We start from the raw sequence: 18528 nt of genomic DNA, 5'->3' as shown, positions 1-18528 counted from the left end.
GGCCAGGGGGCTCAGGCCACCGGGCCTTCCTCCCTTGTCTGGGGGCTCAGGGCGGTGCTGGCGAGGACCCCCCGGGCACGCCGCCCGGAGAGCAGAGCCGGGCAGGCCGACTCTTTCTGGAAAGGACTGAGGGCGAGTCCGAGAGCGAGTCTGTGCGGCTTCGCCGTCACCCAGACTCTGTCTCAAGTATTCACGCTGCCGTCACAGAAAAAGGAGCCACGAATCATGATTTTCATGTCTCACAAAATATTATTCTTTTGACTTTTTTTCAACAACTTAAAAATGCGAAACAATTCCGAGCTCACAGGCTGAACAAAAACAGGCGGAGGGCAGGATTCGGGCCATGCTTTGCTCTGCCCTGCCTCTAGCCCCTTAATCCTGCTTCCTCTCCTGGCTACCCTCACCACCCCCAGGCCTCAGTTTCCCCATCTATTAAAGGACCACGGCCCCTTCCAGCCCCAGACCCCTGATTGCTGCTCTCGGCCCACGGAGCTCGTCCAGCCTTCTCCTCGGTCCACCTGGCTCCCCGCAGCCGTGGCCAGGCCCCGGAGAGCGTCCGGGCATGGGACCCGTGCTCAGCAGCTCCCAGGGCACCAGGGAGGAGAGTCCGCACTGCAGTGTGGCCCCCCGCCCAGAGGCTGGGCACATGGTGGCTGGGGTGGACGCTTCCTGGGCACCTCTGAGCTCCCGCCCACATGCTGTCCTTGGCTACCCTGAGTCCTCCATCCCTGTACCCCCCACCCCCGGCATCGCTGGTGAGCCGAACAGAGGGTGTTGCGCGGTGAGGGACAGGAGCACCTTTCTCGGACCTCAAGCCCCCCCGGCCGCCCCCCAGGCCTCTGCAGCCCCAGACCGCACCCTGATGCCCCTTCTGCCCCCCACTTGAGTCTCTCTTGCAGGCAGAATACAGGCTGTACAACGGGTCCGACAAGGAATGTGTGTCCCCAACAGCCAAGGTCACCAAGAAGGAAGCTCTCAAGGTGCGCACGGGCCCAGGAAGGGGACACAAGTATGTCATGTGCCAGAGGAATGGGCCAGGGAGGTCACCACACCCCAGCCTGCCAAAGGGAGGGGGCAGGCCACACCCTGGCCACCTCCCCGCCGCCCCCCACTTCCTCTCCTCTCCTCTCCCTGCCCCTATCCTCACCACCCCCCACCCCGGGCTGGACCGTGGGGGCGCGGCAGGTGGGAGGAGCCGGGGCGGGGGCCAGCCCGGGCCTTGTCCCTTGACCTGCCCGCTGGGTGCCCGGGGTCCAGGCACAGAAAGAGAACTACCGGCAGGAGAAGAAGCGAGCCACGAAGCAGCTGTTCAGCGCCCTGACGGACCCCAGCGTGGTCATCATGGCTGACAGCCTCAAGGTAAGCGGGGCGGGCAGGTGGGTGTCCCGGGCTTGGCCACCTCCACAGTCAGGAGGCAGTTCGGCGTGTTTGGGACTGAGATCTGTGTCAGCGTCCTGCGGCGGCCCTGACCAAGGCCCATGAGCTGGGGGCTTCGAGACCCACTGTCCCCAGTTCCGGAGGTCAGCACCTGACATCGAGCTGTGGGCAGGGCCCCAGGCCTCCGGAGGCGCTAAGGGGGGACACTTCCTGCTCCTCCAGCTTCTGGGGGCCCCAGGCTTCCCTGGGCTGCTGGACGCGCCCCTCCACCCTCTGCCTTCGCGTGGCCCCTGTGTGTCTGTGTCCACATGTCACCCCACTTCAATGTGGCCTCATCTTCACCTCCTTAAATCTGCAGAGATCCTATGTCCAGTTGAGGTGGGGGTCCTGGCCCGCAGATGGGGTCCCAGGATGCGCACAGAGCCCTGGGCTGGGGCACAGAGCGGGGGAGGCTGCACTCTGGATTCTCGGCTTGGGGTTCAGACCTCACTGAGCCCCGGGGACTTGTCTCCATGCCCCCCGTGGTGGAGGGAAAGCTGCCGAATCCTGGGGTTGCCTCAGAGGGCAAACAGGACGGGCCTATCAGCACCGGGTCATCTGCCGAGGACCTGGGCCCCCATGGGCTCCTTTTCTCCCCCACACAAAATTATGAATAAAAAATGAGGTACAAAAGTGAATTTTTTTCTTTGGAATGAGAAAAGAAATGACAAGTTTCACGATTTGCAGAGCTGACGACAGTCACGTCTGTGGCTGGCTCCTCCCGGGACCCCCGGAGGGCCTTGACTCTGGCCTTGAGCCTCCCCAGTAAATCCGTTCCTAGCTTCAGTGTCTTTCTCTGGATTCGCTGTCATTTATGCGCTCCTTGTACAATTCCCTAGCATCTGTGCGCCCCTCGTACAAGCTAAAAGAGGACTCTGCCCGCCACCCAGCGCCGCCCCCCACACTGTCCAGGTGCCCCTGGGGTGTCGGCCTCCCCAACAGCGGCGCCCCTCCCCGCAGATCCGGGGGACCCTGAAGAGCTGGACCAGACTGTGGTGCGTGCTGAAGCCGGGGGTGCTGCTCATCTACAAGACGCCCAAGGTGGGCCAGTGGGTAGGCACGGTCCTACTGCACTGCTGTGAGCTCATCGAGCGGCCCTCCAAGAAGGACGGCTTCTGCTTCAAGCTCTTCCACCCGCTGGACCAGTCCGTCTGGGCCGTGAAGGTACGGCAGCGGGGCACCCCGGGGTCACGGAGGTCGGGCCCCCGGGGAGGAGTGAGGCCTGTGGACACCGTGTGGGAGGCCGGCACTGGGGGGCGGCCAGGAGGCAAACCTTGGGGTTCCGGATGGGCCCATCACCACCCAACTGCGGGGGGCCATGGGGTGGGTCCCTTGGGGGCTGGGGATCAGATGTGGTCCCTGGCCCTCCAGGTGGATCCTCGATGGGGCTGAGGGACGGGGCCGTGTGAGCAGCTGCTCCCAGCCCAGACCTCCCCGACCCAGCCTCCTAACTGGAAGCTGCCCGGCCGAGGACCAACGGAAGTCAGGTTACCAGATGAAATCCAGAATGTCCAGTTAAATTAGGATTTCAGACACACACCGAATAGTTCTTTTTAGTATAAGTATGTCCCAAATATTGCATGGGCTATACTCCTCCTGGACAAAGCTGTATTCTTTCTTGAGATTTGAATTTAAGTGGGCATCCTGAATGTGCGTGTGCTGGTTCTGGCCATGCTAAAAGGGGGAGCTCCAGAGCCAGAGAGCCGCGGACGGAGCCACCAGCTCCCTCTCCTCTCTTGCTCCCGGGTGCCTGGCGGGCCTGCGGCCACGTGTGCGTCAGTGGGGGTTTGCGTGAGTCTGCGTGACCTGGGTGTCCCCCCCAGGTGACACCGGATCTCTGTCTCCCCAGGGCCCCAAGGGTGAGAGCGTGGGCTCCATCACACAGCCCCTCCCCAGTAGCTACCTGATCTTCAGGGCTGCCTCTGAGTCAGACGGTGAGTCCCCGCCTGCCCTGCGGGTCTCCCTGGTGACCCCGCACGACATGGGCGCCCTGGCCGACTTACAAACCGGTGCACATGACCACTATCAGTCCCTTCCACTGCCCCCCAAGAAAGGAGATGGCCAGATGCCACGGGACAAGCCCGGGCTCGGGCCAGGCAGGCCTGACCCTTGCTAGTACCTCCCTGAGCTTCAGTTTCCCCAAAGTAAACCATGAATAGTAGCGCCCGGCTCCCCACTTGTCAGGACAACCTGATGACCTGATTTAAAGTCCTCAGATCACAGCTACTGTGCGCCAAGCGCTTGCTGGGCACCAATGAATCGGTGGGTTCTCCCGTTACCATCTACATGTAATGTATGACAAAAACGGGGCCCCGGCCACCTGCCAGCAAGGAGGGCCAGGCCTGGGTGGGGAATCCGAAGTGCCCCAGATGCAGTGCACGCTGTTGGAGCGCCCTCCAATGGCTGCTCCGGGTAAATGTGGCTGCCCCCTTCCAGGCCCTCAGGGCCCAGAGCCCGGAGCTGGTGGCCCGCCCGCTGGTGCCACACCACCCCCTGGTGGACAGACGCCACGTCCACGCTCCGGGAGGGACCGCTCGCGCTCTGGGAGCCCGCAGTCTCGGGGGAGAGAAAATCAGCTGTCAGACGAGGCCGATGGGGCTGAGGCATGAGCTGGGTTCCTGATGGGCTGGGGGCCATGAGCAGGGAGGGAGGGCCCACAGCCCCTGTGGGTATGAGGGTGGGCTTCCTGGAGGATGAGGAGGGGGCTTCAAAGGATGCAGAGCATTTAGAGTGTCTAGTCCTTTGTGGTAACCACGAAGCGTGCCCCGCTCAGGGGTGTCCTGCAGGGCCTGCTCCTGTCACCCCCTCCTCTGCCCCACGAACGTTCAGCCCAGGCTGGGCCTGCAGTGAAACCCTGTAGAACCAGGGCTACTATCCCTGCAAACGCTTGCCTCCCCATGCCAGGCCCCAGCTGTGCTCCCCAGAAGAACACTTAGTAGGGCAATGCCTCTGAGTGGAGGGGCCGCCATTAGTCATCACACCGGGACATCGGGGGGCACCTTGGTGGACACATGTCCCCAAAGCTGCTAACACCCCCGGGGACACGGAGGTGGTGCTGGTCGAACCCTCTGGCAGCCTCCACCGGGAAGGCAGCAGGGATGGGAGGATTTGGCCGGCTCTGCCTCGGGTCGCCCACTGCCCTCCTGGTCCATCCACTCTCCACCCTCTGGAGCTGCCTCTCTCAGGCCCTGGCCAGCCCTCCCTCCACGACGCTCCAGCCCCCTCCCCAGCCTGCCACCCACCCTCCGGCTCTGTGCTACAGGCCCGCGGAGCCCCCCATGCCCCCTGAGACCTGTGGCAGGCAGTTCTCATGACGTAGGGCCCTCCTCCCCAACTCCATATACAGAAGCTACGGGTGTCCGGGTGGAATTGAGGCTCTGAGTCTTGCTAAGGTATGACCTTGAGGGAGTGCCGTGAGCATCCTCTGAAGGGCATCTTCCTCCAGGCACGCATCTCTTTCTGACTCGGGCCTGCCGGCTAAGGCCTCGTCCTTGTTCACATCTGCCCCCCCCACACACACACACTCACATGCATGCACACCTACACGGCAGCGGTACCCATGCCCCAGGAGGATGGGGAAGGGACAGGGGTGTCTCTGGCAGAGGGGGGCCTCCCTGGGCTTGCAGTGGACTCACCCTGTGCCGCCCTGCAGGCCGCTGCTGGCTGGATGCCCTGGAGCTGGCCCTGCGATGCTCCAGCCTCCTGCGACTCAGCACGTGCAAGCAGGGCCGTGACGGGGAGCCCGGATCCTCGCCAGACGCGTCGCCCCCCTCACTCTGTGGGCTGCCCCCCTCGGCCGCCATCCATGACCAGGACCTGTGCCCGTGAGCAGGGGCGTGGCGGGCAAGGGTTGGCCCCTCCCAGAAGCCCAGGTCTCCTTCCTGCTGGGGACCCCCAGGACCCTGGCTGTCTCTGGGACTGATATGTGGGGTCTCCTTGTATGTGGGCGGGGGGACCAAGCACCGTGGAGTCTGGCCACCCAAACCTCAGATCAGGAGGCAGGCCTCCTTCACTCCCCAGGGGTAGAGGCGCCCGGGCCGCGCCTCTGACCGGGGACCCACGGCGCCATCTGCCCCTCCAGGCTGAACGGGTCCTCCCTGGAGAACGATGCTTTCTCAGACAAGTCTGAGAGAGAGAACGCCGAGGAGTCGGATAACGAGACTCACGAGCACAGCGGGAAGACCAACGAGAGCGGGAGCGCCCAGTCAGAGACCCTGGCGGGCCCCGTGCCAAGGGGGACCATGTACGTGGAGCAGGTCCACGAGGAGCTCGGGGAGGTGAGAGCCCGCCCCCCTGGAGAGCTGGGTGTCCCCCTGTACCTCACCGGCCTCCCCGAAGCAGACGGAGCCTGCAGAGCCTGGCCGGCCCCTCGGGCGGTGGGGGGCCCTGTAGCACCCCGGGGGCTAGGGAGCAGATCAGGGTGGCCACAACTTGGGGAGCACAGGTGGTCCGTGAGGGCTCGGCTGAGGGTGTTGGGAAAACCACTGGGGGGGTTTAGGCGGGGACCCCTGGAGTCCAGGCGAGGCCTTCAGAAGGCTGAGGGGCGGAGGTAGAAGCCCGGGGCCCGCTAGGGAGGAGCAGTTCCCCGGAGGCCTTGGTCCCAGGTAGCCATGGAGAAGGGCCAGGTGGCGGGTTCAGGACACATGGGAGGTGGACGGACGGGTCCCAGTTCACCTCTGACAGCACCGTGGGGCTGGCAGCTGGGAGTAGGGACAGGCCCGTGATGGGGGGAAATGGTGCCCGCGAGGGGCTCGAGGCAGAGAGCGGGCAGCCCGAGGGACCCTTCAGAGGCTGAGCACAGACGAGGCTCGGCTCCACAGGGGAACCTGGGGAGACCCGGCAGGAGACCTCAGGACAGGCGTGCGGGCACAGAGAGGCAAAGCAACTTGTTGAAGGCGGCCCAGCAGGGTGGTGACGGATCCTGCTCCTCCCTGGGGGTGGCTGCCGTCGGGCCACAAACACAGACAGCCCTGAGTTCACATCCCACCTCTGCCTCACGCCAGCTCTGTGAGCTCGGGCAAGTCAGCTGTCCCCTCTGTGAGGCGGGGCGCCCACGGCAGGGGCCACTGCAAGGAGGAGGCCTAGGGAGCAAGAAGGGGGGTGCACGGGCAGCCCGGACACACCGTGCCTCCTGTGCCCGAATCCAGCTCCAGGCCTCCTCAGGAGCTGGCCTGGGCCCGCACGGGCCCCTCTGGGCGGGGCTGGGACCCTTGCCAAGGGAGGGCAGGGGTCAGACAGGGCAGGACGGGCTGGCCGGGCGGCGGGGGCTGGGCCGCGGAGGAGCACCTCCTGCAGCTAGAGCCAGCCGCCGCTGTCCCCCCCCCCCGGCGGCTCCCCGGGCAGCGCGGAGCTGGGGCCCGACCGCAGCCCCTCTGCCAGCAGCTGGGCCAGGCGTCCCAGGTAGAGACCGTGTCGGAAGAGAACAAGAGTCTCATCTGGGTCCTGCTGAGGCAGCTGCGGCCGGGCATGGACCTGTCCCGCGTGGTGCTGCCCACGTTCGTCCTAGAGCCCCGCTCCTTCCTCGACAAGCTCTCTGACTACTACTACCACGCCGACCTGCTGTCCAGGTGAGCGAGCGGGGGGTGCCCTACGCACCCGTGCACACCACAGACCCCAGCCTCCCTTGGCCCCTGCCCCTACCCATCCCCCCCGGCCATGGATGTTTCCGGAGGGGCCTGGGGCCCGGGGCTGAGCTCCATCCATGGTCCCTGCTGGCTCAGCCTGCTAGTGGGCCCAGTCTCTAAGACCAGGAGCCGCTCATGGTGGGGGGGAGGGCAGCTGCGTGTCAGGTCAGGGCCCCACCATCAAAGGTGAGTGTGGGGCAGCCCCCAGCACCTTCTGGTGTCCTGAGTTCTGGGCCCTGGCCTCAGTGCCCTAAAGCTGAAGCCCGAAGGCTGGAAAGGCTGGAAAGAGCCCATGCAGAGGAGCTCCCGGAGGCCTTCCTGAAGGCGGAGGCACCCTGCCAGCCCTGAGCCAGCAACGCCCTGTCTGCCCAGGCCCTCTGGTTAGGTGGAGAATTCGGGTCCCTGTGGGAGGGTGGGAGACTCCCCACGGCCCCGGGGCTGGGCAGGACAGGAGGGGCCCGTGACCAGTGGGTGGAGGGCGGGATGGAAGGAGGACAGGGAAGAGGGTGGCCAGGGACCCGGCCCGGAATGAGTCGTTCTCCCATGCTGTGCCAGGGCTGCTCTGGAGGGGGACGCCTACAGCCGCATCAAGCTGGTGCTGCAGTGGTATCTGTCTGGTTTCTACAAGAAGCCCAAGGTAAGAAGGGAGGCCCAGCGCGCCGTCCCCCCGGCCCCATACCTCCCTGCCCCTCGGAGAGCCTGGGGCCACCCTGACCCCACACGGTCCCCGTCGTGGCCCCCAGTCCTCGGAGATGGGGGCAGCGCCCTGACCTACCACCCAGGGTCCTCCTAGCCAGGCCAGGCCCACAGGGGTGGTCCCAGTTCCCTGCAGGGCCCAAGCGGGACCTCCACACCTCAGAGAAACAGCGACCACACACAGCGGTGCTGGGAAAGGGGCTCTCGACCCTGCACCTGGAGGGGACCCTGGGACCTGTGGTTTTCATGGTGTGTCTCGTAGTCATAGAAACCTTTCTGAGAACCCAAAACTCAGGCTCTGCTGAGCACAGGGTGCTGGGGGGAGGGGGGAAGTAGTGAGAGGAGGGGCCCGCAGCCCTGCCCCCTCCCCTGGCCACCGTGGCGCCGGTGGTTCTGGGCTGTGCTAGTGTGAAAGCATCATTCTGTTTCCACTTCACTGTGCACGTGGGGACCTGAGGCCCAGGGCCAGGCAGGGGCGGGCGAGCGACGGCCCAGAGTCACACTCAGGCCCGAGCGCAGACGCAGCTCTCAAGGGCGGCAGCAGGTGGCCTCCCTGGGCATCTGCAGGCACTGAGTGCTCACGGAGCCTCATCTCCAGGGGTAAGCGCACGCGTGCACACGCACACACAGATTCACACGCGCGTGCGCGCGCGCACACACAGCTGGAAGTGGTGCGCCTGGCGGGTGGCGTGAAGGGGCAGCCGGCTGCTTCCGACCAGATCAGGGGGTCTGAGCCCCAGAAGGAGGGCTCTCCTGAGTGGGGGAGAGCTTGCTCCCCCTGCAGTGGGGACGAACTTGGGCCATTTGGGGAGCAGAAAGGTGGTGAGCGGGGCTGAAGGGGAGGCAGGGGACAGGGGGGAAGGCCTGCGGGATTTGGGATTTTATGAAACGGTCAGTAGAAGTCACTGGGGCCTTGAACAGATTGTGCACCAATTCTGTCCAAAGTCCAGGGACAGCACGACCTGGGGAGGGTCTCAGGGCCCCCTGGGAGCCAAGAGCCAGACAGGACATCTCATAGGCTGCCCCTCAGAATGTGAACCATGGGCAAAGCATGTTCTCCCCAGAGCACAGTGGGGTGCGGTCCCCAGGTGCTGGTGGCAAACCAGGCCCTCCCGTCTAGAGACCGCCTCCCTGTGGGCACCTGGGGGTGTGGGCAGTGGGCAGCCAGCCCCCCACATTGCCCCTCGGTCCACACCCCATCCCACGTGGGTCCGTGGCCCACCTGGCTCCTCACATGAGCTTTCCATTCGTTGTTTGCAGGGGATCAAGAAGCCCTACAACCCCATCCTGGGGGAGACCTTCCGCTGCTGCTGGTTCCATCCCCAGACCAACAGCCACACCTTCTACATAGCGGAGCAGGCAAGGCCCCCGCCTCCCCCAGGCTGGACACCGGGCTCCTCGGCCGGCAGAGTCTGAGCCCTGTGCGCGTTCCGGTTGCCCCCCCCCCCGCCCATCGAGATTCCCCCAGGAGATGCAGGCCCAGCACTGTGACAGCAGGAAGGGTTTCCTCGGGCGGGGTCCGTGCATCCCGTCCCCCCAGGGCATTCTGCAGATGGCCACCAGGCCCACGACTCAGTGTCCGCTTCCCTAGGCAGCAGTGAGAGCGGGAATGGCCCCACGCCGCTCCAGGGGCCTGGAGGGACAAGGTGGGGCAGGGGGAGGGGGGCTGCTCATCAGGGAGCTGGGCTCTCTCCTCCCCCGGGGCCATTCCAGAGTGCCTCTCTGCCCGCAGGTGTCCCACCACCCTCCCGTGTCCGCCTTCCACATCAGCAACCGGAAGGACGGCTTCTGCATTAGCGGCAGTATCACGGCTAAGTCCCGGTTTTACGGTGAGTGGGGGGCGGGGCTCCCCTGGGATCTCCCGGGGCCTGGGGGAGATGGGGGGAGGACTGGGTCCCCGGATGCGGTGGCCAGGTTTCTCTCCCTCCCCACCTCTCCGGGTCAGGGACCTGGAGCCAGGCAGAGCCCGCGGGCCCCCCACCCCTGAGCCATAGGGGGGGCACCGCTTGTGGGCGAAAACCTGCGTGATAAGACCCTGCTGCGCGGTTGGCCCGGCCACATCACACGTGCTGTGTCAGCACAGAGCGGAACCATTCCGGGGCCACAGGAGTTCCATGGTGGGGGGGGTGACAATCAGAGCAGGGGTTTGCATGCAGCCTCTAGCCTCAGAAGCCCTCCCTGGGAGCCGGGCCTTGTGTGCCCTGGGTCAGGGCGCTTTTCCAGAATCTGAGTGTCAGGGAGGTGAAGTGACCCACAGCTTAGGTGAGAGGCCCAGCTGCCCCACGGTCACCCAGCTGGAGGGACCGGGAATGCTTTGCACCTGCTAGAAGGGAGCTCAGACCGTGTGACTTAGGGGGTGGGCCCCCAGGTCCTGAGGTCCCGTGTCTGCTCACTGGTCCCACCCACCACCACCCCATCTCTCCAGGGAACTCGCTGTCGGCTCTGCTGGATGGCAAGGCCACGCTCACCTTCCTGAACCTGGCAGAGGACTATACCCTCACCATGCCCTACGCCCACTGTAAAGGTGAGAGGCCCCCTGCCCCCCAGGAGGGCAGAGCCCCGGCCAGCACCCTCAGCGGAGACGCTCTTGCCCTTGTTTGTTTGTTGAGGGTTCACCCTGGCTCTTTGATGACTTCCTAGCCTGGAAAGTTGTCTGACAAAATGTTTTCAACTCAAAGCGCCCACTTCCTGTCACAAGAGCCCACTTCCTGTCACAGACCGCAAACCAGATCTGCTTCTTAAGAGTGGTTTTGTCATTGTTTCTAGAACTTTCCAGTAAAAGAAACATAAGCATCTTTTTTTTTAAGATTAAAATGGATCATGAGTTTACAGGTTTCCAATCCGGATCCAAGAGGGTCGGTGTCTGTAACCCATTGGCCTGACAGCTGAACCGTCTCCCCCCTCTCCCCTTGCGTCCCCCCTCCCCACCCCCAACCCTGGCGGGAAAGCCCCTTTGTAAACAACACCACTCTGGGCTGTCATTACTCTCCCTTAGCCACTTCACACACACAGAGTAACACTAACCAGCCCTACCCCCAAGAGGCCGAGGCTGCAAACAGCCCAAGCCGAGCTGTTTCCTTTTGGGGATTGATTTGTCCTAAGCATACCCCAATAGGATTTGTAAACTCGGCAGAATAACCCCCTTCCAGTATCACACCACCAGGCAGACACCCACTTCCTTTTTGTTTTGTTTCATTTTCCTTTTGCTCCCAGTTGCTTTTGTGATTTCATTTTGTAGGTCATTATGGAAATGCAGTATTTACCTGGATCCAAAGTTCGAAACTACAAAAGCAGGTGTAGTCAGAGAAAGCTGGCGTCTCTCTCTCTCTCTCTCTCTCTCTCTCTCTCTCTCGGGATCCCCGCACCCCCTGCCCTCCAGCTGCCTCTCCCACTTCGAGCATCCTGGACGGCTCCCCGGGCAAGCCGCACGCAGGACCGTGGGGCTCCCATCCTGTGCACTGGCGGGATTTGGGGGCACTCCCAGCCCTTCTGCTCTTTCCCTGGGCTTGCCTTTCTTATCTTTTCATTCTATCCCACACGTCCAAGTGTTTTATAATACACACAGCTCTTCTCTTTAGTTAGATTAAGTCCTCCACATGGCAAGAAACAGAAGATTCGTTCTTTCTTTCATTAATTAAAAAGTATTTGTATTAGGGACGCCTGGGGGGCTCAGTCGGTTAAGCGTCTGCCTTCTGCTCAGGTCATGATCCCGGGGTACTGGGATCGAGTCCGGCATCGGGCTCCCTGCTCAGCGGGGAGCCTGCTTCTCCCTCTGCCCCTCCCTCCTGCTCTTGTGCTCTCTCTCTGTCAAATAAATAGATGAGTGTAATCTTTAATAAATATGTATATAATGCATGTATTAGTTTAAACAAACACGCCGGGCCAGTCCTGGGCGCAGCAGCGAGCAGGGAAGATGGAGAAGCCCACCTTGGGGCCCGAACTACAGAGCAAATGACAGATGGTAATGAGCGTTTCATGGGGGCAGTGGGGCCCCTGGGAGCCTGGAAAAGGTGTCCTGGAGGAAGGAACCTGCCAAGGGCAGGACATTCCCTGGACAGAGCAACTCTCGGGCAGAGGCCCTGGGGGCAGAGGGTCACTGAGGAAACATGCGCGGGCCGGGTTCTGCCTCCCGCCCCCACCAGCTCCTCTCCATCCCAGAGACTCTGCCCCCAGGGGCTCCTGTCCTCTCCCCCAGGCTCTGACACTGGCCTCCTCGGGGTCAGCGGTGCTGTGTGGGGATGCAGTGCCAAGACTGAGCAGGAGACTGTGTTTCAGGGATCCTGTATGGCGCCATGACCATGGAGCTGGGCGGGAGAGTGACCATCGAGTGTGAGAAGACCAACTTCCAAGCTGAGCTGGAATTCAAGCTCAAGGTAGCACTTCAGCCACTGGAGGGCCTTGAGCAGAGTGGGCTCGGGCCGGGGGGGCCCCCTCCGCGCCCCAGGGATGGTTCTGGAGCAGATGCGCTCAGGAGGGGGCAGCTCTTGGCATCTCCGTAGCACAGCCAGGGCCCAGAGAGAGGAAGGGGCTCCTGCAGGCCGCACAGCGGAGCCAGGACAGGCCCAGACCCCTTCCCAGCCATGGGGCGCACAGGCCTGGTAGGCCCCCTGCATCCTTGAGCTCAAGCTGAGGCGTTGGGCAAGTGTGGCAGCCTCCAGCTTTGGGTCCCATCCAGGCCGGCCTCCCACATCCCGGGGGCTGAGAGCCGGCACCTCGTGAGGAAGGGGCCTCCTCCTCCCCGGCTCACTGCGGGCGCCAGGGCGCTGGGGAGGCCGCCGGCCGCTCACCAGCGCTGTCTCGGGGGTCCCCACAGCCTTTCTTTGGGGGCAGCACCAGCACCAACCAGATCTCGGGGAAGATCACGTCAGGGGAGGAGGTCGTCGCGCGTCTCCGCGGGCACTGGGTAAGAGGCTGCCGTCCGGGGCAGGCACAGGCGGGCCCGCGGGCATAGGAACAGCGCGGGGCCAACCCCTCTGTTCCTGCCTGGGCCATCTGGGGCAGGACCGAGAAGTGTTCCTCAAGGAGGAGGGCCGAGGAAGCATGGAGCTCTTCTGGAACCCGAGCAGGGAGGTCCGGGGACAGAGGCTGAAGAGGCACACGGTGCTGTTGGAAGACCAGACAGAGCTGGAGTCGGAGAGGTGAGGTGCCCGCGGGCACTCGCCGGATCCCCAGACCCCCAGGTCTGGCGTGGCTGGGCAGGGTTTCCGTGCAGCGAGCGTGACCTGGGGTGTCCCTGGCAGGGAGGGGGGGACCAGAGGGGACCCCCCCCATGACAGACGCCATGTCCTGCTGGGGCAGCTGAGGGAGAGGGAATGAGGCCTGGGGACAGCAGATGCCCAGCTGCTCCACAGGGAGTACCCTGCCGGGGGGGGTATGAGCTCAAGGTTGAGGAGAACCACCTCACTTTGAATAACCAGCGCTCTAAGACACTTAGGCTCCCCAGGAGAGAGTGAGCTCCCTGTCCCTGGAGGCAAGCAAGTGGAGGTTGCTCTCTAAGCCTCCCCTCCGGCCCCCAGGGGGTGGGACTGTCCAGATCACCTGCTCAGAGCACGTGCCCCACCCCCAGGCTCTGGCAGCACGTCACCAGGGCCATCGGTGAGGGCGACCAGCACAAGGCCACACAGGAGAAGTCTTCACTGGAGGAGATGCAGCGGCAGCGGATCCGCGAGCACCAGCAGAACCTCGTGCCCTGGAAACCACAGCTGTTCCGGCTGGACCCCGCCACCCAGGAGTGGCGCTACCAGCACGAGGAGTGAGTGCGGCGGGGGGGGCTCCCCTGGAGGGGCGAGTGATGGGAGAGGAGGGGTTCCTGTGGGGGCTCACTGGCCGGCCCCGGCAGTAGGTCCTCTCTGGGGCTCTGGCCACTGCTGGGAAGCTGGGGCTGGGCCGAGATGGGGCCCCCTCCTCCCAGGGGCCACTGCCCCTGCCAACAGACGCCCTCTGGACCCTCCAGCCGTAGCCCCTGGGACCCCCTGAAGGACATCGCCCAGTTTGAGCAAGATGGGGTCTTGCACACAGTGCGGCGGGAGACCATGGCCCACCAGACCACCTTCCTGGGCAGCCCGGGGCCCAGGCACCAGGTCAGCTCCCCCAGGGTCCCTGCCCGGGGTCAACCTCAGCAGTAGGAGGGGACTGTCAGGCTGTAGGTGAGGCCGTCTCTCCCACCCTCACCCTTACCTGCCTGCCCCTCCCCCTTCGGTACCCCCCCACGCACTCACCCCCCCCAGCCGGGCCCCCTGCTCCCTGGAGCCGCCCTCCGTGGTGCCAAGAGCACACGGTGCCAGTCTGCAGAGGAGGAAGCTGAGGCTCAGGGCAGCCTGGGGGCTTGCTCAGCCAGGAGAAGGAGGAGCCCGCATTTGCAGGGATGCTGAGGGGAGGCAGGGCGGGAAGCGGGGAGGCTCCAGGAGGCCTGCAAGAGGTCTCCTGAGACAAACACCAGGGTGCAACTTGTGAGGAAGCCTGGCGTGTCCTCCCTGGTGCCACGTGGGCGGAGGCCACAGGTTCTGTGTGAGGCCAGCTGCCTCCCCTGCACATGGTGGGAGGCCAGTGATCACACGGGCAGAACGGGCATGACCCTTCTTGCCCGGTGGCCCCAGTTTGCCAGCAAGCAAGGGTCACGGTATCTCACTGCCGATGTGTCCCCCTCCACCTGCTGTAGCCCCTCAGGCCGGGCGGCCCCACCCCCTCCACAGGCGCCCACCCACCTGGATGCCCCCGCATCCCCCTCAGCCCCTCCAGTCAGCCACCGCTCGGCCACCTCTGTGCTCTGGGGAACAACCGGAGGTCCCGCTGGAGAGGTCCCCTCAGCATTGGGGGAGGCCTAGCTGTCAGCTCACACGGTGGGACGGGACCTGCTGTCATGGCCCCCGAGTCAGAACCGTCCACAGCCACGTCTTCTAGAGCGGCCCTGTCCCCAAGGCCGGCACATCCTGTCCCCGCGGGCACAGCTGTGGTGGACCTGGGTGAGCCCCCGGCTGCAGTGGCTCGTCTCTCTCCAGGGGCCTGGCCCAGACCGGCGGCTCCGCAAGGCCAGCGACCAGCCCTCTGGCCACAGCCAGGTCACCGAGAGCAGCTCCACACCCGAGTCCTGCCCAGAGCTCTCAGACGAGGAGGAGGAGGAGGAAGAGGAGGAGGAGGAGGAGGGGGACGGCAGCGACTTCATTCCCGGTGAGCCCTCCCGGGCCGGCTACTCTGCAGGGTGGGAGAAGGCCAGAGAAGCACCTTCCCTGGGCAGGTGTATGGCACACCTTGACCGTCCTCCCAGGGTCCTCCACGCCTCCCTGAGCCCAGGGGCAGACCAGGGTTGCGGAGGGCAGCGGTCCCCAGCCCCGCACTCATATGGTGTGGCGCCCCCTTTGGCTGGCAGGGTTGGTGCAAGGGGCAGGGCTGGCTAGTGTCCGTCTCTGTCTGACCATCTGATTGTGCCTCCTGTCGTCCTCACGGGTGTGCCGGCTCCTCCCCGACTTTGTCCCCGTCTCTAGGTGCATGAGCTGTGCCTTGCCATTTCTATCTCCCAGGGTTTATTAGAGGGCAGCTGAGCTTGGGGGTTCCCTCTATGCCTGCCCCTCGACTCCCCGTGTTGTTAGCTTCACCTGAAGGCTCCCGAGAGGTGGGGCAGGGGCCCAAGCCGGGCACGACCCCGGGACCCCGCGTGCCGGCTCCCCGGACATGCCGGCTCGTCTTTGATTCTTCCTCCACCCCCTGTCCCCTGGGTCCCGTGACCGGTGGCCGGACATCCCAGGCGGCGGGAGCCCATGCCCACGGTGCGGGAAGGAGGCGCGGCGGCTGCAGGCACTGCACGAGGCCGTCCTGTCGATCCGGGAGGCCCAGCAGGAGCTGCACAGGTAAGTGTCGCTCCCGGGGACGGGGCCAGGGAGCTGCAGAGGCCGGGGGACCATGCATCACTCAGAACTAGAACCCTGGGGGTTTGCAGAGGGTCTGATGGATGGAAGACAGGAAGAAGGCAGCCAGCTCTACCCTGGGCAGGCCGGTGGAAGATGGGGGGGGGGGGAGTTGAGGGTGCCACACTGTAGGGGGTCTTGCTTAAACAGGATGAGCCGGTGATGCTTGGTGGCCCCTGAGCTCTGTACAGGGAAACAGCAGCTGGGGGCCGGAAGTCCAGGCATGGGCTGGCCCAGCCGCACTGGAGTCAGAGTGAGTCAGCCCCCTGGCACCGCAGAGGAGGCCAGCCGTGAAGCAGAGAGCCAGAACAGCCAGACATTTCTGCAGACACACAGTGCAGCCAGAGTCCAGGGCGAGGATACGAGTGTCCTGGGTGTGGCCCTGACATAGTCTACAGACGGGGGCTTATGCAATAGACGTTCACTGTCCCCCAGTCCCAGAGTCCGATGCCTGGGATGCAGGCGCGGGCAGGGCCAGATTCCCCCGAAGCCTCTCTCCTTGTGTGTGGATGGCCGTGCTCTCCCTGGGTCCTTCCTCACGGGGTCGTCCCTCTGTGCGGGTCTGTGTCCTGATGTCCTTTTCTTATAAGGACCCCGGTCACCCTGGATTAGAGCCCACTCCCATGACCTCACTTAAACTGAATCGCTTCTTAAAGACCCCTTCTCCAAATAGAGTCACATCTGACCTGTTGGGTCAGGACTCCAACATGAGACTATTGGGGCAGGGTGGTCCAGCTCAGCCCGTCACAGCACGAGTGGAAAAGAGGCTGCAAGAGGCCCAGCTCCCCCAGCCATGAACCCCTTTCCCTGGAATCTGTGCCCGGGGACCCCTACGTACTAAGCCGTCCATTGAAGGTAGGGATGCACGCTCACCCTGGCTCAGCCACCATCCTCCCCTGTCGTTGCAGGCACCTCTCAGCCATGCTGAGCTCCACGGCAAGGGCCAGGCAGGTGCCGGCGCCAGGCCTCCTGCAGAACCCCCGCTCCTGGTTCCTGCTCTGTGTGTTCCTGGCGTGTCAGCTGCTCATTAACTTCATCCTCAAATGAGAGCCCTTTGGGGGCAGCGTGGGCGTCCAGGCCCACCTCTCCCTCCCAGGCACCTAGCACTTTCAGCCAGCCCGGGGAGGCAGAGAGAGATGGCGAGCGTGGCCACTGCGGACAGAGGGGCCCACGGCAGCAGGAGGACAGCAGGAGGGACCTGGGCGGCCACACCGGCTCCTCCACGGGAGGTGCTGACCTTCCCTGTGGGACCCTCCACCCAGTGCCGGCCTTAATGCTAAAGCCAAGTGCAGCTTTCGTCATGCCTCTCGCTCCCTGGTCAACTTGCCTGCTCGTTCCCGGTCCAGCATCCACTTGTCCCGTGGGAGTGTCGGAGGCGGGGGCGGACTGCCTGCCCAGGCATTGCGCGGTCACTCCCCAGCCGGGGTGAGTGGGGAGCTTTGGGGGAGCAAGCCGCGAGTCCCAGAGGTTCCCAGAGCCTCCTCTGTCCTGATGCACAGGGCTGTCCGTCCTGAGAGCCTGCCCATGCTGCCCGGGTCACGCTAAGAGTGGCCTCCCTCGGACTCTAGGGTAGACTGGAGCTACTGCGGAGGGAACATTTGGATTTTACTCTGCTTCTGTGCTGGGTGGACGGGACCCCCACGATACACCAGTGGAACCCACCCTCACCTTGCACAGCCTGGGCGTGCCAAGGGGGGCGGGCACACCTGTACCCGGGCACAGCTGTGCGTGCGTGGGCAGGGGTGCGCAGGGGGCGGCCGCACGGGCCCCGGCACTCCCTGGGACGGGGAAGCCCAGGTTTGCCACTTTGCTGGGACTGATGCACGGTCCTCCCGTTTTACACTTTTTTAATAAACGCAATTGCAATATCTTAGGCAGGCTGCAAGCAGCGTCTGGCGTCTCGCCTGTTTGTGTGTCAAGTGCCGCCGTGTGTGTGCGTGCGTGTGCGCGTGTGTGCGTGAGCATCTGCACACGCACCTGTAGATACACACCGAGCCTTAAATTACGTGGGGGAGGTGCCATCGGGACCCACCGTCCCATTTTCCAGATTTTGTATCCACGTTCTCGTTCCCTGCCGGCAATGTGGGGACGTGTCTGTGCTCCAGGCCTTGAAATAAACGGCACACACACACTTTGTGTTGTCTTCTTGGGGGCTTCTGGAAACGGGGGTGGCTTCCCAGGGAGAGATGCAATGCCAGCAGGGGGCTGTGTCCCTACCTGCCCTGCCCCCTGCAGGAGGCCCACCCCGGGGGGCATGGGGCCCAGCACAGCTCCCTCCCGCCCAGCCCAGCGCACCTGCGCAGGACAGGTTGCCCCCAAAGTGGGCTGCGTTGCGGGCCTCAGTTCTGGCTGTGATGGCCCCACTCTGCAGAGCCCCACCAATCGCTGCCTCTGAGATTGTGGGATATGATGGTCCACCCCATCAGGCTTCGGTCCAGACTTTATTAGCTCTAACGGACTGTGGTTTGCTCAGCGGCATCTCTACGGTTTTCTGCAGTAAGGCGGTGACCTCTCTGAGCAGAGAGTTTTGCTGCTTCTGTCCAATTTGGATGCCTTTTTTCTCTTGCCCATCGCTCTGGCCGACGTCTGGGCTTTGAAAGAGTTAAGGGGTAGCGCTTTGGGCGTCGCCCCCGGACACACGACGGAGTCGTGTTCTAGGAGGAAACGTTATTCATTAGGACACAGAAATGCTCACTCATGCTGCTGAAGGTCTTGAAACTAGTAAAAGTCTCTTTTCTCAGTTTGACTGCGCCCGGAGGAGCGTACCTAGACAGCCGGTTGGGGAGCCTGCCCCACCTCCTGAAACCGGTGCTCAGGACGAGGTCTGTCTGTCTCCCTTGCGCTCCTCGAGGCGGGTGCTGCAAAGGTGGTAAGGGCGCGGCGGGGCTCCG

At 64.0% G+C, this 18528-nt stretch overlaps 1 protein-coding gene across 7 annotated transcripts in view; it reads left to right on the top strand.

Moving 5' to 3' along the window:
• OSBPL5 (oxysterol binding protein like 5) overlaps positions 1–17768 on the top strand; it is a 75400-nt gene extending 57632 nt beyond the window's left edge. For 6 of the 7 annotated variants that reach the window (XM_078057630.1, XM_078057631.1, XM_078057633.1 and 3 more), the window contains exons 4-22: positions 900–980; positions 1258–1359; positions 2377–2580; positions 3266–3350; positions 5069–5240; positions 5498–5693; positions 6796–6983; positions 7596–7677; positions 8997–9095; positions 9469–9565; positions 10162–10260; positions 12012–12109; positions 12550–12639; positions 12738–12874; positions 13303–13488; positions 13690–13816; positions 14735–14903; positions 15478–15580; positions 16546–17768. In XM_078057630.1, coding sequence (XP_077913756.1) covers positions 900–980; positions 1258–1359; positions 2377–2580; positions 3266–3350; positions 5069–5240; positions 5498–5693; positions 6796–6983; positions 7596–7677; positions 8997–9095; positions 9469–9565; positions 10162–10260; positions 12012–12109; positions 12550–12639; positions 12738–12874; positions 13303–13488; positions 13690–13816; positions 14735–14903; positions 15478–15580; positions 16546–16684 — 2454 coding nt within the window. In that variant the 3' untranslated portion in view covers positions 16685–17768. The remainder of the gene's footprint in view (positions 1–899; positions 981–1257; positions 1360–2376; positions 2581–3265; positions 3351–5068; positions 5241–5497; positions 5694–6795; positions 6984–7595; positions 7678–8996; positions 9096–9468; positions 9566–10161; positions 10261–12011; positions 12110–12549; positions 12640–12737; positions 12875–13302; positions 13489–13689; positions 13817–14734; positions 14904–15477; positions 15581–16545) is intronic. The other variant, XM_036067775.2, reaches the window with a different exon arrangement.
• The last annotated feature ends 760 nt before the right edge of the window (positions 17769–18528 follow it).

The sequence above is a fragment of the Halichoerus grypus genome, chromosome 11, assembly GCF_964656455.1.
Source record: "Halichoerus grypus chromosome 11, mHalGry1.hap1.1, whole genome shotgun sequence".
Classification (NCBI taxonomy): Eukaryota; Metazoa; Chordata; class Mammalia; order Carnivora; family Phocidae; genus Halichoerus; species Halichoerus grypus.
Note: the sequence above shows the minus strand (reverse complement) of the source record. Positions and strands in the feature narration are given on the sequence as shown.